Genomic DNA, 18,528 nt, shown 5'->3' with positions numbered 1-18,528 from the left:
CACCCGGGCCGCCCTGCCGCCGGCCTCTCCAGGCCGCCTTCCAGTGCTCCCCCTCCTTCACAGCTTCTGCAGACCCAGACTCTTCTAGAGAGCAGTCTGGCGCCCTCTCGGTGTTTGTGAGTCGACCACTGCACCCAGGAAATATACGTCGGAAAACAGTAGCATAAAGGACGCCAGACTTGGAGTCAAGAAATCTTAAAGCCTTGCACTAGGTCACTTTAAACAAGTCACTCACTTTCTCTGTTCCAAGGACCAGTCAGTTATATCGACAGGTCAGATTTATTATAAAATGTGTGGATGGATAACGAAATGAACTCAGGGAAGTTTTTCCAACCTGTTTAGCTCACCAACCAAGTTTTATGCTTTCTAAGGGGCACTGGGCGAGTCAGGGTGAGATTTCCCTGATGCCATTCTTGGGTTTGTTCCTCTACACTGTTACCTCCCAAGTGCTTTGAATTTCTTTGAAGTGGACTCTAACATGGGAGGCATACTTAAGCAAATAAGACACAATTTTGATGTAAACAGCCCAGAGAAACAAGTCTTGATATAACCTACTACTCTACACAGCACCCTTTAAAAGGAATTGCACATAACACACCCCTGTGCAATATCAGTGACACGTGTGGTGTTAACAGCTTCTTCTGCTTTTTTCTATATATCTGTGATGGTTACATTTTATATGTAAACCTGGCTTGCCTACGGTGCCCAGTTGTTTTAGCACTAGCGTAGATGTTGCTGTGAAGGTATTTTGTAGATGGGATAAACATCTTCAATCTGTTGACTTGAAGCAAAGGATATTACCCTCCATAATGGGTGGGCTTCATCCAATCAGCTGAAGCCCTTGAGACAAAACTGAGATATCCCCAAGAGGGAATTTTGCCTTAAAACTGTAAGACAGAAATCCTGCCTGAGTTCACCTGCCAGCCTGCCCTGCATATTTTGGACTTAGTAGCCCCCAATCATCCGAGCCAATTCCTTTTTTTTTAAAAAAAAAAAAAAAAAAGAATAATATATACTCTGTTTCTCTTAGAATCTCAACTAATAACCAAAATCCTATTCATCTGTAAAGTCCCACAAATGCCCACCTTCTTTATATACTTTCCCAATTCTCCCAGGCAGAACTGTTTTTGATTTGTGTTCATTTATCCTTGTTTTGTATTGTAAATTTTCTTTCTTGAATTGTAAATTCACCATTGAATCCGTGTTTTATTTACCTTTTTAAATACCCTTAAAATGCATGACACATATGTAGGCAATAACTGTTCTTTAAACACATATCTTCAGAAATGTATACTAGCCAAGTCACTGTGGAGAGACCTGTTATATTTACTTTTGTAAACACATCCCTAACTCTAAGGTTAGCAAGTCCACAAAGGTAACATTATTGACACTTATGTATGTTTTCATTATTTTTATTTAAACTAAATCAAGAAATACAAGTATCCCCTGCTTTCTGAAAATTTGCTTTACGCCTCTTCGCCTTTACAAATAAAGACCTACATTAGTACCTGTTTTCACTAACTGAAAGAAAGCCGAAGAGGATTTTGTTTGCCAAGAAAGGCGAAAACCGAAAATAGCGTTCAGCATTTGTTTTGCAGCCAGCCTGGTAGAGAGGTATCGCGCAAATCAAGCAGTAAGAGTGGCACCACCAAGCTCCTTCCCTGGGAACGACACTCAGCATCTCAGCATTAAGCCACTATAGCTTTGAACTGTGTCTGTGAGCATCTGTGCTTTATCTCGATTTTGTGCATTCGTTAGCAAAATGTGTCCTAAGGTAACTGCCTCTTTGCTTTATGCCATTTCGGCTTACAAAAAGTTTCATAGGAATGCTTCACTTTCAGGTAGCAGGGGAAACCTGTATCCTACTTTTCAAATTTCTCAATTTATGGTTTTCCATTTTTTGCAAACAACCTATCAAAAAGTCAAGGATGACTTCACCTTGTTTCTATTTAGTTTACTCTGCGATTAAATAAAACCCTCCTCTGAAGTAGTCATTCTCCAGATAAGCAAATTCAAATGTCTCTAGGGCTCAGACACATAATGAAGCTGGAGTATGGGGCATGGAAAGAACTGGAAGGTAAGAGGTCTGGCCCAGTGATGCCAGATCTTATTTTTTTTCAAAATAATATGGAAATCCCATTTCTGCATAAAATTTCTAAGTTTTTTTAAGTTGACAGCTAATTCAATTCCTAAAAACAATGAATGAGCTACACAAATGTCTGCCAAATGCATCTGATCCTTAGGATGCCAGTTTTCATCTCTGGCATAGTTCCCACTGCCAGAAAAGCTCAGTTCATCAGCACATTTCACAGGAGAATTCATCCACTTGGTTGAAAATTCCTCAAATGTACAAGTATTCTGTGAAAGTCTGCATTTTAAATTTCAAGGTGTCTCACTTCAGGGAGATTTAATGTTCTATCCACTTCTCTTTTATTTTTGTCATAGGTGTTTCCCTCTGACCTGTAGACGTCAACCTCTCAGGTATTTCCTACCTGAGCCTTGAAACAAGGCAAAACAAAGTAAGTGACGGCACTAAGCACGAACAATTAGCACCTCCAGAGTTTTCTGGCTTGGTATTTATTTATACCGTCCCTATAAAAATATGAATATAGTGAAATACCCCACTTTTATATATTTTCTACCTTATAAACTTTCTAGTTTCTCAAATCCTCCTCATAGTGAAAAGTATATTTCATTCAAAGTAGAAGACAACACCAATGCTTTTCAGACTGTCTATTACAAAGGCTGAAAAGATAAACTAAAGCATAATGAGGACATAGGTATCCAGACGATAACAGTGGACAGTGAGGGAGTTGAGCTTGAGATCTCTACTGGTTTTTAGCATAAGAAAGTCAGAAAGATGCAAGAGAAGCATTATAGACTCTGCTACCTGATGTCTCTTCAATCCCACTACCAATATGGGATCAAGTCCAACTGGCATGCTGGATGGTCAAAGGTATTTCTGGGATTTTTTCCTAGAGATAAACTGGAGGAGGAATGTGTATCACTGAGTTTCAAAAAGAAAAAGAAAAAAGAGTACATATGAATAAACAGCACTCTTGAGGGCACAGATATACATTACAACTCTTTCCTAAAAACTATGCCTTTTTTCTAAGTTGACAAAGTGAGCAGCAAGGCCTAAAACTTCCTGTCCTACCTTGACATCTTTGAGCCTCACAGGGACCCAAAAGCCTAACCATCGGTTCCTCTGCTCTTGCTATATATGCCTCCCACCCAGCAGGAAGTGACCCCACTTGGCTTGTTCCCCATCAGCTGGACTAACTACACTCCTCAACCTACCTTGCCTGCCCATGAAATTATTCAAACAAGCCAATCATATCCTCCCAAGGAAACCAGACATCACCCCATCTTATTACTACAAAGCCTGTATCCCAGAGCTCCTATTTGTTCACTCTGCTCCCAAGTGGCCTTCCTCCCCTAGGCTATGAGTATAAGCGGCTAATTAACTGCTGTCAATCCCATCTGTCCAGTGTCGGGTGTCATGTGTTTGGCCATCTTCCAAATCCTAGGGTAGGACTTCCTCCCTCACCAACAGGGTGAAGAGGAGGCAAACAAAACAGCAAGCTGTGTCGTTGAGTAGTCACTTTTAAGTGTAACTTACCTAGCTTACCCCTCATGTATATAACTTTAACAACAGCATCACGTTTCCTGTTCATCCTGCTAAGTTCTCCTTTGCATAATATGCACACTAACAGTCTCAGTGATCTTCTGTTCAAATTCTGAGAGCCACTGTATCACCAGGCTATTCAAGGTATGTGATGGTAGTGACTTCAAGGAGCAAAAGTGCTGAAGGATCACAAAGGAGAAGGACCAAAAGAATGGGAGAAAGAAATAGCAGCATCCACAACAGACTCAGGCCAAAATGTGAATGGTCTGCCCCAGTGACAAGCTACCAGCTTCTTTCAATCTGTTGGATGATATCAGAATCTCTTCTAGTTTGACTACTTAGAATAACAATGGAGACACCACATCCCTAATTTCTTGAATTTATTACACAGTGATTAGGTCTGTATTCAGCGTAGCTTTCTAAAGTGTTCAGTAAGGCCTGATTTATGATTAAAGGCCTTCTTACAATTAGGATACAGAAACAGACTTCTGCCCTCTGTGGATCCTCTGATGACGAACAAGGCTTGACCTCTGAATGAAGGCTCGTCCACATTCCTCACACTGATAGGGCTTCTCCCCAGTGTGGATCCTCAGGTGCTGAGTAAGGCTGGTACTCCCTCGGAAAGCTTTCCCACATTCCTTACACATATACGGTTTCTCTCCAGTGTGACTTCTCTGATGTTCCATGAGTCCTGACCTCTGAGTGAAGGCCCTCTCGCACTCATTACATTTGAAGGGTTTCTCTCCAGTATGGATCCTCAGATGTCCAATAAGGTGTGAACTTTGACTAAAGGATTTCCCGCACTCTTTACATCCATAAGGTCTTTTCCCAGTATGGATCCTCTGATGAAGAACCAGGCCTGTGTTTTGACTGAAGGCTTTCCCACATTCATTACACTGATAGCGTTTTATTTTATTATGAATTTCCTGGTGTGAAAGAAGGGCTGATTTATAACTGACGGCTTTTCCACATTGATTGCATTTATAAGGTTTCTCTCCAGTGTGAATTCTCCAATGTCGAACAAGCCCTGAGCTCTGAGCAAAGGCCTTTCCACACTCCTTACATTTGTGTCGTTTTACTCTCATGGGGTTGACCTTTTGCTGTTCTGATTTACCCCTATATTGAAAAGTTTCTCCACACTTTGGATCCTGGAAAGCAACCAATGAATTCCTTTCTGCAGAAACCTGCTTTGGAGCAAATTCACCAGTCATATTCCTGGTCTCAGCTCCTGCTGAAAGAGCAAGTCGATTATTTAAGTGCCACATGTCCCACATATACGTTTGGAAGTAAGATTAGTAATAATAATTGACAACATTATGAATGCTTAGTAATATCAAGGATTGTGCTAAATAAGCAAGAACTATCATCCTAATGGTTTTTGATACTCACTGCACCTTTGAGTCATAAGAATAAAAATAAATAAATAAAACACGTTTGGGCCCCAGCCCAGATCTAAAAACTCAGAATGGCAGGAAAGAAATGTAAATTTCCCGAGAGTCTTCAAAGGGTCTCCAATGAACATACCTTCTAGCATTCATCCCTTGTGTAGTCCACACCCCTCCCACACAGGATCTAGGCTGGCCTGTGACTTGCTTTATCCAACAGAATATGGTGAAAGTGATGATACGTCAGTTCAAGGATTAAGACTGTATAAAGATGCTTTTGAGATCCCTGAGTTACCATGTAAGAAGTCCAGTTACCCCGCTAAAGAGACACATGAAGAGTGAGAGAATGAGATAACCTGAGGCCCATCCATCTCAGAATCTTGCTAAGCCCAGTTTTCTAGCCATCTCCTGCTAAAGTATGAGAAGTGAGTGAAGTATCTCGAGCATCACAGTCCAGGCAAGCCCCCCGATAACTACAGCTTAAATTGACATCATGTACAGTAGAAGAACCATCCTGTTTATCACAGTCAATCCAGAGAACTGTGAGAGATAACATAATGGTTGTTCCTTTTAGCCACTAAGTTTTGGAGTGGTTTGTTACATGGAAATGGGATAGCTAAAACACCAAGTGATCACCCAATATTTGGTGATGCTCACAGCAACACAATGAGCTGGGTAATAGATATAGCAACTGAAATACAGAAATTAAATAATTGGTCTGTGATCACATGACTATTAAGTGATAAAGCCTGGCCTGAAACTCAGGTTTATCTGAATTCAAAGACTGCGCTCTTTATTTTTACTGTAAAAAGGATACTCATGGTAAAAATTTCAACAGTACAAAAGGTATAAAAGTAAAAAGTCCAAACCCCAATTCATCTTTCTCCATCACCCTGTGTCCTTTTACTTTCCCTAGAGGTAATCACTGTAACTTTGTTGGCTACATAATAAGTTTTCTACTTTAATCCAGTGGCTATCAATCTCTCACTGCATTTAAAGGAATTTTTTTCCTCCAATATTTTCACACAAGAGCCAAAAGACTTCTACATAAAGACATCCACTGATGCAGTGTTTAAAATAACAAAAAGAGGAAATTCCCTGGCAGTCCAGTGGTTAGGACTCCATGCTTTCACTGCTGAGGATGCAGGTTCAATCCCTGGTAGGGGAACTAAGATCCCGGAAGCCACATGGTGCAACCAAATAAATAAATAAATAAAATAACGAAAATACTGGAAACAGCCTAAATGCATATCAGTAGGAGACTATTAACTATTATACATGTATGCAACAGAAAACTAAACATCAAAAAGAATAAAATAACTCTACTGATAAGAATAACGTTATTTCTGCATGTTTTCTCTAGGCCACAAACATCGACTGCAACTGAATGAAGGCACTGAGATTGTGGTACCCACTGATTTCACTAGAATGTAAGTTGCATGAGGGCAGAGATGTTGGCCTTCTTGTTCACCTCTATATCCCCAATGCTTAGAATACTGCTGGACACGTAGTTGATGTTCAATAAGTATTTGGTGCATGAATGAATAATGTCCTGAATATTCTCATTAGGTAAAAAAAAAAGCAAAATGCAAAGTGGTGTGTATAATATGTATGTTAAAATGTATCCAGGATTTGTTTTCAGTGGGTATGGTAAGACACACAGACATGGAAAGGACTATACGAAGAAAGAAATTTTTTACACTCGTAGATCCCAAGGAACAGAAGACGTAGTCTGCCATGCAGGGCTGCATGGGAAAGCACCACGATTGATCAGGAGGCCTAAGGGGAAGAGGGGAGAGCATGGCCTAGAGCCTTTATTGGAGTTTCCCCAGGAGGGAATGGAATAAGGCAGGGTAGGTATGCTGAGCAAGCTTAGGATGGATAATTTGAATACTTTTGGCACACTCTGGGCTATAGGGATGGTCCCTAGTTCTCTGGTATCTGACCCTGGGGTGATTTAGGGCAGGGGGAATATTGGCTTGGTATGTGAAGGTTTGATAAAGGAGATGGTTGGGGGACTGGGCTCCAGATTGGTTGGACTGTATATGAAAGGCCCACTTGCAGGGGAGTCCTTTGCTGTCTCTAGGAATTAGCTAGCCCTGGGAAGGACAGTCTGTCCATGATCAAGGCCCCAAATGCCAGAGCATCAAAAATATAAAAAAATTTAAAAATATAGTCAATACCTCATGATACCATTTTCCCTAAAAAGTGGGGAGAGGCTTGAATATACAAGAAAAATTTTAGAAGTATATACTAGAGAATGTTAACAGTGGTTAACTCTTCGGAATGGAACTTTTATTTTCATTTTGTATTTTTCTATACTACTTGAATTTTTAAAATATAAGCTACCACTATTGTTCTATAGTAGCTAATTAAAACATATAGTACTAGGGCCCACTATAGTAAATCTATGGTAGATCTGGGTATCTGTATTGTTAAAATGGTTCCATAATGATTTGGATTCACAGTTAGAATTGTAAACCACTATCATAACCCAATTAAAAAATACCACATATCCCAATGCAAAATTAAATCAACTCTAGATATGCTCACTTTGTAAATAACCTTCTGGTGTTAAACTTATTCTGCTATTCTAGATACCACTTTTTTCACCAGAAATACTGCTTCCTAGCAGATGCTATACTCAGTGCTTCCAAAAGATCACAAAAGATTCACATTTTAAAGCTTACCATTCTCTTGCAGAGGAAAATGCTCCCAAGGATCACACTTCAGCTGGATGTTAAGTGACTGATTTGCAAGGCTTACAGGTCCTACTTCCTTCCACAGCACTTCTTGTTTGTAATGTGCACTGGCTTGGACCTAAGGACATACAAGAAGAGCTGGGTTCATGAGAGGATCAGCAATAGCTAACTAAACCTCAAAGTTCGATTAAACATAAAATTTCCTATGGGTACAGAAAGCAGAATGATGAAGAAACCAGTGTCTTAATCAGTTCACAAAAGCAGCAGAGCTTTAAAGGGAAAACAGAGGATAATGCGTCAGCCCAGAAAATAATGGTTATAAAATCCTCTTGCTTACCCATGCCCACTCTCTTTGCTGGTAGACCCCTGGGGTTCTCATAAATGAACAATAGATTACCCTTTTCCCACCTGTTGTCCTTTGTCTCCAAGTTCTGTCTCCAAATTTTCCAGCACAGTCACCACTTCCTCTCCACTCCTTGGATGATACTCCCATACCTGGGCCTGCAGCTCCTCGGGCAGGATGGTCAGGAACTGCTCCAGCACCAGCAGCTCCAGGATCTGCTCCTTGGTGTGCATCTCAGGTCGCAGCCACTTTTGGCAGAGCTCCCGGAGCTGGCTCAGAGCCTCTCGAGGTCCAGGGGCCGCCTGGTAACGGAACTGCCTGAAGCACTGGCGGAAAAGTTCCTGATAAGGGTGCACATTCCCTGGTTGGCGAGGCTTCTGCTCCCAAGCATGGTTCTCCTCTTCCTCTACCTTCACGATTCTCAGTCCCTCCTGCTCCTCTCGAGTGTGCACCACAGGAGTCAAGGCTGCGTGTTCTCTCAACTTGGTGGACATCTTAGAGTGCAATGGCTCAGGATAGGATTCACTTGTCTTACATACCAGGAATCAGGAAGAACCTTAGGATCAGAGCACTCCTGTTGGAGGAGAACACACTATTAAAACAGCAGAATAACTAGAGCAGTCAAGAACCTATGTTATTAATAATGAAGACTCATTGCCAAGGTGATGTTCCTGAGTAGCGGAACGTTAGTAGGATAATATTCCTAAGAAACGTGAAAATAGATCAGAATTACTGAGAAAGGGCACTTGGCTGCTGATATACAGGAAAGTGCTACATAAATATTAGCATTAGAACTTCTATTGTGGGAAATAAGGCCACATTCTCAGAATTTAAAGACTTTTTAGTTTATAAGAACTACATTACAGGAAGAAGTAAAGCACATGAGCGAAGGCTGGAGACCACCATAGCTCATTTGCCAAGGCTTTCTTTCATGTATACTCATAATCTACCACCCCTTCATAGAACTGCTTCAGCAGGGCAGGATGGGTCTTGGGACACTCCTGTAGAGGGAAAAGGAGGCTTCCTGATCCTTAGCAAGGTAAGGGAAGATGGATCTTGCCACACTTTAGTAAACTTACTATGACAATATACACATGAGCCGAGTCATAGTTATTTTTCCAGTAAAACTTTCACGACATTTAAAGGAATCAATTACAGAGGAGTAATACACTACAGCTCCATAAATTGGTTATAGTGCTCGTTCAGGGAATAAAGGATTAAGCACCTAACCCTCAGTTGAGACATTTCCCTCTCCCACCGCACCCCACCCCACCCCGCCTCCATCGTGTATGAAAGAATGAGAATTAAGCAAAATCTGAGTGGTTTAAGCTATATTATAAAGTCAAAATAACAGCGACAAATCCAAACCGAACAGTAGAGACACAAATCGTCACTGAGCTCGTTACCAAGCATTGTGTGCACGTGCTGGGGGGAGAACAGGACAACCAAGCCGCAAAGACCCCCTCCCCGTCCCACCTCTGGCCCGTGGGACAACAGAGATGGGGCGTTCTGCAGCTTGGCTGGGGAGAAGCCCGACCGCTCACCCGCAGCTCTGGGGATGACTGGCGCTCCCTGGAGACTAGCCCTGGCAGGTAGTTATGGCAAAATCTTAGGCTACCATCCCGCCGGGCCAACCAGGAACCCAAAACGGCCGAGCAAAAGGCGCCCAGGACCCCGAGGCCACTTCCGGTGCCCGCCTAGGAATCCGGAGGCGCGGTCCTCTCTATGATCAACCTTACTACTCCGCCGACTTTACTGCCTTCACCAGGTTCGGCTAGGTCGGGAGGAGCCCTTCATTCTGGCGTTTGGATTTTTATTCCTCTCTTTCTCACCCCCTGCCTTCTCCTGAGGAAATCTGAGCCAGTCGATAAAGTTCAAATCACCCACAAGGTTGCTGAGACTTGCCACACTCCAGGAGTTAGCTCAGAGCCCTTTTTGTAGTGTATTATTGATGAGTGAAAGTTCTTTTTACATTTTGGATATGAGCTCTTTGTTATATGAACACCAGATATCGGCTCCCACTTCCCTTTTTACTCCCAACCGATGTCTTTTTGCTGAAAAATAGCTTTAAAAAACCTAATAGACTTTATTTTTAAAGAGTAGTTTTAGGTTTACAGAAAAAATGGAGCAGAAAGTATAGACTTCCCACATGGCCCCTCCAAACCCCCTCCCCGGCTACACAAAAACCCTATTATTATGAACATCTTGCATTAGTGCGGTATCTTTGGTTACAATCAGTGAGCCAATATTGATAAAGTATTATTAGCTAAAGTCCATAGTTTATATTAAGGTTAATATAAACTGTGTAATACATTCTATGGCTTTAGAAAACATAATAATATGCATCAACCATTACAAGCATCATACTAAACAGTTTCACCCCCCTAAAAATCCCCTATGCTCCACCCATTCATCATTCCCACACTCCAACCCCTATAACCCCCAGCAACCACTGATCTTTTTACTGTCTCCATAGTTTTGCCTGTTCCACAATGTCATGTAGTTGGAACCAGAGTTTGTAGCCTTTTCAGATTGGCCTCTTCACTTAGCAAAAAGCATATAACATTCATTTCTCCATGGATTTTCATAGCATAATAGTTCATTTCTTTTTATTGCTGAGTATTCTATTGTCTGGATGTACCACAGTTTATCCGCTCACTTATTGAAGGAAATCTTTCTTGTTTCCAAGTTTTATCAATTATGAATAAAGCTGCTATGAACATCCTTGTGCAGGTTTTGTGTGGACATAAGTTTTTGATTCATTTGGATAAATACCGAGGAGTACAATTGCTGAATCATATGGTAAGAGTATGTTTACTTTTGTAAGAAACTGCTAAACTGTTTTCTGAAGTGGCTGTACCATTTTGTATTCCCACAAAGAATGTATGAGAGTTCCTGTTGCTCCACATCTTCATCAGCATTTGGAGTTGTCACTGTTTAGCAATTTAGCTATTCTAATAGGTGTGTAGTGGTATCTCCTTGTTTTAATTTGCAATTCCCTAATGACATACGATGTGGAGCATCTATTCATATGATTATTTACCATCTGTATATCTTCTCTGGTGAGGTGTCTGTGCAGATCTTTTGCCCATTTGAAAAACTGACTTGTTTGTTTTCTTATTGTTGAGTTTTAGGAGTTCTTTGTATATTTCAGATAACAGTCCTTCTTTAAAAAAATTCATTTTAGAAAAAGGAGAAGTAACAACTGACACTGCAGAAATACAAAAGATCATGAGAGATTACTACAAGCAACTCTATGCCAATAAAATGGACAACCTGGAAGAAATGGACAAATTCTTAGAAATGCACAACCTGCCACACAACCTGCCAAGACTGAATCAGGAAGAAATAGAAAATATGAACAGACCAATCACAAGCACTGAAATTGAAACTGTGATAAAAAATCTTCCAACAAACAAAAGCCCAGGACCAGATGGCTTCACAGGCGAATTCTATCAAGCATTTAGAGAAGAGCTAACACCTATCCTTCTCAAACTCTTCCAAAATATAGCAGAGGGAGGAACACTCCCAAACTCATTCTACGAGGCCACCATCACCTTGATACCAAAACCAGACAAGGATGTCACAAAGAAAGAAAACTACAGGCCAATATCACTGATGAACATAGATGCAAAAAACCTCAACAAAATACTAGCAAACAGAATCCAACAGCACATTAAAAGGATCATACACCATGATCAAGTGGGGTTTATTCCAGGAATGCAAGGATTCTTCAATATACGCAAATCAATCAATGTGATACACCATATTAACAAATTGAAGGAGAAAAACCATATGATCATCTCAATAGATGCAGAGAAAGCTTTCGACAAAATTCAACACCCATTTATGATAAAAACCCTGCAGAAAGTAGGCATAGAGGGAACTTTCCTCAACATAATAAAGGCCATATATGACAAACCCACAGCCAGCATCGTCCTCAATGGTGAAAAACTGAAACCATTTCCACTAAGATCAGGAACAAGACAAGGTTGCCCACTCTCACCACTCTTATTCAACATAGTTTTGGAAGTTTTAGCCACAGCAATCAGAGAAGAAAAGGAAATAAAAGGAATCCAAATGGGAAAAGAAGAAGTAAAGCTGTCACTGTTTGCAGATGACATGATACTATACATAGAGAATCCTAAAGATGCTACCAGAAAACTACTAGAGCTAATCAATGAATTTGGTAAAGTTGCAGGATACAAAATTAATGCACAGAAATCTCTGGCATTCCTATATACTAATGATGAAAAATCTGAAAGTGAAATCAAGGAAACACTCCCATTTACCATTGCAACAAAAAGAATAAAATATCTAGGAATAAACCTACCTAAGGAGACAAAAGACCTGTATGCAGAAAATTATAAGACACTGATGAAAGAAATTAAAGATGATACAAATAGATGGAGAGATGTACCATGTTCTTGGATTGGAAGAATCAACATTGTGAAAATGACTCTACTACCCAAAGCAATCTACAGATTCAATGCAATCCCTATCAAACTACCACTGGCATTTTTCACTGAACTAGAACAAAAAATTTCACAATTTGTATGGAAACACAAAAGACCCCGAATAGCCAAAGCAATCTTGAGAACAAAAAATGGAGCTGGAGGAATCAGGCTCCCTGACTTCAGACTATACTACAAAGCTACAGTAATCAAGACAGTATGGTACTGGCACAAAAACAGAAAGATAGATCAATGGAACAGGATAGAAAGCCCAGAGATAAACCCACGGACATATGGTCACCTTATCTTTGATAAAGGAGGCAGGAATGTACAGTGGAGAAAGGACGGTCTCTTCAATAAGTGGTGCTGGGAAAACTGGATAGGGACATGTAAAAGTATGAGATTAGATCACTCCCTAACACCATACACAAAAATAAGCTCAAAATGGATTACAGACCTAAATGTAAGGCCAGACACTATCAAACTCTTAGAGGAAAACATAGGCAGAACACTCTATGACATAAATCACAGCAAGATCCTTTTTGACCCACCTCCTAGAGAAATGGAAATAAAGACAAAAATAAACACATGGGACCTAATGAAACTTCAAAGCTTTTGCACAGCAAAGGAAACCATAAACAAGGCCAAAAGACAACCCTCAGAATGGGAGAAAATATTTGCAAATGAAGCAACTGACAAAGGATTAATCTCCAAAATTTATAAGCAGCTCATGCAGCTCAATAACAAAAAAACAAACAACCCAATCCAAAAATGGGCAGAAGGCCTAAATAGACATTTCTCCACAGAAGATATACAGACTGCCAACAAACATATGAAAGGATGCTCAACATCTTTACTCATTAGAGAAATGCAAATCAAAACTACAATGAGATATCATCTCACACCAGTCAGAATGGCCATCATCAAAAAATCTAGAAACAATAAATGCTGGAGAGGGTGTGGAAAAAAGGGAACACTCTTGCACTGCTGGTGGGAATGTGAATTGGTACAGCCGCTATGGAGAACGGTATGGAGGTTCCTTAAAAAACTACAAATAGAACTACCATATGACCCAGCAATCCCACTACTGGGCATATACCCTGAGAAAACCATAATTCAAAAAGAGACATGTACCAAAATGTTCATAGCAGCCCTATTTACAATAGCCCAGAGATGGAAACAACCTAAGTGTCCATCATTGGATGAATGGGTAAAGAAGATGTGGCACATATATACAATGGAATATTACTCAGCCATAAAAAGAAATGAAATTGAGCTATTTGTAATGAGGTGGATGGACCTAGAGCCTGTCATACAGAGTGAAGTAAGTCAGAAAGAGAAAGACAAATACTGTATGCTGACACATATATATGGAATTTAAGAAAAAAATGTCATCAAGAACATAGGGGTAAGACAGGAATAAAGACACAGACCTACTAGAGCATGGACTTGAGGATATGGGGAGGGGGAAGGGTAAGCTGTGACAAAGTGAAAGAGCGGCATGGACATATATACACTACCAAACGTAAGGTAGATAGCTAGTGGGAAGCAGCCGCATAGCACAGGGAGATCAGCTCGGTGCTTTGTGACCGCCTGGAGGGGTGGGATAGGGAGGGTGGGAGGGAGACGCAAAAGGGAGGGGATATGGGAACATATGTATATGTATAACTGATTAAATTTGTTATAAAGCAAAAAAAATTCATTTTATTAAAGGATAGTTGATTTACAATGTTGTGTTTAGTTTCAGGTGTACAGCACAGTGATTCAGTTATATACATATCCATAAAAAAGAATATATATGTTCTTTTTTTCTTTTTCTTATTATTTCTTTTTATTTATTTATTTGGCTGCGCCGGATCTTAGTTGTGGCACGCAGGATCTTTTAGTTGCAGCATGTGGGATCTAGTTCCCTGACCAGGGATCGAACCCAGGCCCCCTGCACTGGGAGCATGGAGTCGTACCCACTGGACCACCAGGGAAGTCCCTGTATACTTTAAAAAGAAAGAATTATTTATTTATTTGACTGGGTCAGGTCTTAGTTGCGGCAAGAGTGATCTTTGTTGCTATATGTGGGATCTTCATTGCAGCATGCGGGATCTGTTTTTTTAGTTGCGGCATGTGGGATCTTTAGTTGCAGCATGCAGGCTCTTAGCTGAGCATACAGGATCTAGTTCCCTGACCAGGGATTGAACCCAGGCCCCCTGCATTGGGAGCATGGAGTCCTAACCACTGGACAACCAGGGAAGTCTCTATTTGTATACTTTTTGATGATGGTCATTCTGACAAGAGTAAGGTGATACCTCATTGTAGTTTTGATTTGAATTTCTCTAATAATTAGTTGATGTTGCACATTTTTTTCATGTGCCTGTTGGCCTGTGTGTCTTCTTTGGAGAAATGTCAATTTAGGTCTTCTGCCCACTTTTCAATTGGGTTTTTGTTGTTGTTGTTATTGAGTTGTATGAGCTGTTTGTACATTTTGGAAATTAAGCCCTTGTCTGTCGCATCATTTGGAAATATTTTATCCCATTCTGTAGGTTGTCTTTTCATTTTGTTTATGGTTTCCTTTGCTATGCAAAAAAAGCTTATACACTTGATCAGGTCCCATTTGTTTACTTTTGCTTTTATTTTTATCGCCTTGGGAGACTGACTTAAGAAAACATTGCTACGATTTATGTCAGAGAATGTTTTGTCTAGGTTCTCTTCTAGGAGCTTTACAGTATCATGTCTTATATTTAAGTCTTTAAGCCATTTTGAGTTTATTTTTCTGTATGGTGTGAGGCAGTGTTCTAAATTCAATGATTTACATGTGGCTGTCCAGCTTTCCCAACACCACTTGCTGAAGAGACTGTCTTTTCCCCATTGTATATTCTTGCCTCCTTTGTCAAAGATTAATTGACTGTAGGTGTGTGGGTTTATTTCTGGGCTCTCTATTTGCATTAAGTCTTCCAGTATGATGTTGAATGGAAGTGAGAAGGGACATCTTTGTCCTATTCCTCATCTTAGCAGGAAAGCATCTAGTTTTTTACCATTAAGTATGATGTTAGCTGTAGTTTTGGTAGATTTTTTTTGAAGCTACTGCTTATCTTTTATTATTTATTTATGTATTTGTTTATTTATTTACTTATTTTTGGCTGTGTTGGGTTTTCATTGCTGCACATGGGCTTTCTCTAGTTTCGGTGAGTGGGGGCTACTCTTCGTTGTGGTGCATGGGCTTCTCGTTGCAGTGGCTTATCTTGTTGCGGAGCATGGGCTCTAGGCACACCGGCTTCAGTAGTTGTGGCTCGTGGGCTCTAGAGTGCAGGTTCAGTAGTTGTGGCATGTGGGCTTAGTTGCTCTGCGGCATGTGGGATCTTTCCGGACCAGGGCTCGAACCTGTGTCCCCTGAATTGGCAGGCGGATTATTAACCACTGTGTCACCAGGGAAGTCTTTGGTAGATGTTCTTTATCAAGTTGAGGAAGTTCCTCTCCATCCCTAGTTTGCTGAGAATTTTTATTATGAAAGGGTGTTAGATTTTGTCAAATGCTTTTTCTGCACCTATCGATATGATTATATATTTTTTCTTCTTTAGCCTATTGATGTGATGGATTACATTAACTGATTTTTAAATGGTGAACCAACCTTGCATACCTGGGATAAATCCCACTTGGTCATGTTGTATAATTCTTTTTATACATTGTTGGATTCAACTTACTAATACATTGTTGCAGATTTTTGCATCTATTCATGAAATATATTGGTCTGTAGTTTTCCTTTCAAGTAATGTCTTCGTCTAGTTTTGATACTGGGGTAATTCTAGCCTTACAGAATGAATTAGGAAGTATTCCCTCCACTTCTATTATCTGTTAAGAAATAATATTATAAAATTTCTACTGAAATGTTTGGTAGAATTTACCAGTGAACCCACCTGTACTGGTGCTGTTTTGGAAGATTATTAATTATTGATTCATTTTCTTTAATAAATAAAGGCCAATCAGATGATCTACTTATCCTTGCTGGGGTTTTGGTAGATTGTGCCTGTGATTATTGTGATTTATAATAAGAGAAATATATTTGGTCTTTCTCCTCATTCCTGGCACTAGGCTCCTAAAAACCTTGGAATTTCCTCAATATTGAGATCTTTTATGTTAATGGGGTGAGTTTTTGAAAGCACGTAAGGATTGGGGCTTGGTTGTCAATGGAGCTAACCACGTGTCTAAATTAAATTTTAGGAAGTTCTTATGTATTTAAATATCGTGTCTGGCTTCGTTTTTGTTAATTTCTCCTGCAACCCTAATTACAAATATTTTAGATCTGTATTCTCTCTCTCTTACCCTTTTCCTATATAATCCATCCTTTTTTGTCCTTTTTGTGCTTCATTCTAGATATTTTCTTCTCAGCTATGTAGTTCACTCATTTTTTCTTCAGCTGTTTCATCTGCTGCTATATGCATCCACAAATTCTTTGTTTTTGATTTTCAGAATTTCCATTTAGTTCTTTTCACTGTTTCCCATTTTTTGTTAAAATTCTTATCTTTCATTTCTGAACATTGTACGTATGATTTTAAAATCTGTGCCCAGTAACTCAAATTCTGAATTCCCAGTAGAAATGTTTCTACTCTCAATTGCTTCTGTTGACTTTTCTTTGCATTATTTGTCTTCTCTTGTGCCTAGTTTTAAAAAAAGTTTTCGCAAGATTGTAAAAATAATTTGAGAGCTAATAGACTATTACGTCCTTACAGAGAGGATTTCCTGGTACCTGAGGGCACTAGCATTATGGAATCACTTAAATCCAACTGTAGAAATTGAGAAATTCAAAAGCTGAGCTGAAGCCCCCTGGGTGAGCCTGTCTGTGTGTGGTTCACCCTTATTTTTAGAGTGTGGTCATCTGGCGTCCCACACACCAAAGGGAAGGAATTTACCAGCACTAACCCTCACCTTGGCAGTCCCCAGAATCCAATTTTGGTGTCTCCAGGCCCAATGTCAGGACCTATGCACTCGGTACACTCCCTTTCTGGGATGATGTTCTTGGGTAGAAGGGAAAAACCTTTCATTTTACCCTTTATCCACAACATGGTCTGATATGTAGCTTTTAATCACACTGTATTTTATTTTTTCAGTATTTTTAAAAGTATTTATTTTTGGCTGTGCCAGGCCTTAGTTGCAGCATGCAGGATCTTCGTTGTGGCATGTGGGATCTTTTAGTTGCAGCACGTGGGCTTCTTAGTTGCGGCATGTGAACACTTAGGTGTGGCATGTGGGATCTAGTTCCCTGACCAGGGCTTGAACCCAGGCCCCCTGCATTGGGAGCACAGAGTCTTATCCTCTGGACTACCAGGTAAGCCCCTAACCACATTGTATTTTAAATAGTAGAATCAGTTTGCTTCAACAGACCCTGAGAAGTCAGGCATTATTCTTGAAATTGAAGTTCTTTATTCTACCTTGGAGATTCACCTCACCCCATCCTCACCAGATGAGAGGGTGCCTGGCTGGTTGGGATATCTGCTTCTCTTAGGAACCCACACAGAAAAGGTGATATCATGATCATGTAATGCACCAGATAGATCTCTTAGTTCCCAAGGAACAGGAACCATTACCTGCTAGTAAAATTGACACAGTGCATAACCTATGACCCAGCAATTTCATTCCTGCATATGTCTTCCAGAAAAACTCCCAAAGGTGTTCAGACCAAGACTGTTTATAAGGAGTTGGTTAAAAGCCTAAATGTATAAAATTGAAAGTAAGGCCACACACAGACCAATGATTATGATGCACCATGAAATGAGTTTGTAATCAATCCCCTCTGAGCACCCAAGGTCATTTCTTGACCAGGTCTGGGAAGAGGGCAGATCCTATAGCAAACGATTAGAGACCCCTCTTCAGGCTGAATAGATACCAACCCATAAACAGAGCCCTTCAAGCAGTCATTCAACAGCATGTGTCACAAGCCTTCTCTGCGCCAGTCACTATTTTATTTTATTTTATTTTTTTTGGTGGTACGCGGGCCTCTCACTGTTGTGGCCTCTCCCGTTGCAGAGCA

At 40.3% G+C, this 18,528-nt stretch overlaps 1 protein-coding gene across 1 annotated transcript; it reads right to left on the bottom strand.

The window, feature by feature from the left end:
* Positions 1-3,901: 3,901 nt before the first annotated feature.
* Positions 3,902-9,683, bottom strand: LOC132497334 (zinc finger and SCAN domain-containing protein 31-like). Its single transcript, XM_060110445.1, has 4 exons — positions 9,603-9,683; positions 8,124-8,632; positions 7,704-7,833; positions 3,902-4,859 (listed from the first exon to the last, which is right to left on the bottom strand). Exons 2-4 carry the CDS (start codon positions 8,550-8,552, stop codon positions 4,096-4,098), a joined length of 1,323 nt encoding a protein of 440 aa, XP_059966428.1. The 5' UTR covers positions 8,553-8,632; positions 9,603-9,683; the 3' UTR covers positions 3,902-4,095.
* Between the last annotated feature and the right edge of the window lie 8,845 nt (positions 9,684-18,528).

The sequence above is a fragment of the Mesoplodon densirostris genome, chromosome 10 (genome assembly GCF_025265405.1).
Source record: "Mesoplodon densirostris isolate mMesDen1 chromosome 10, mMesDen1 primary haplotype, whole genome shotgun sequence".
In the NCBI taxonomy this organism is placed as follows: domain Eukaryota; kingdom Metazoa; phylum Chordata; class Mammalia; order Artiodactyla; family Ziphiidae; genus Mesoplodon; species Mesoplodon densirostris.
The sequence above is the reverse complement of the archived record's forward strand: the minus strand, read 5'-3'. Positions and strand labels throughout refer to the sequence as shown.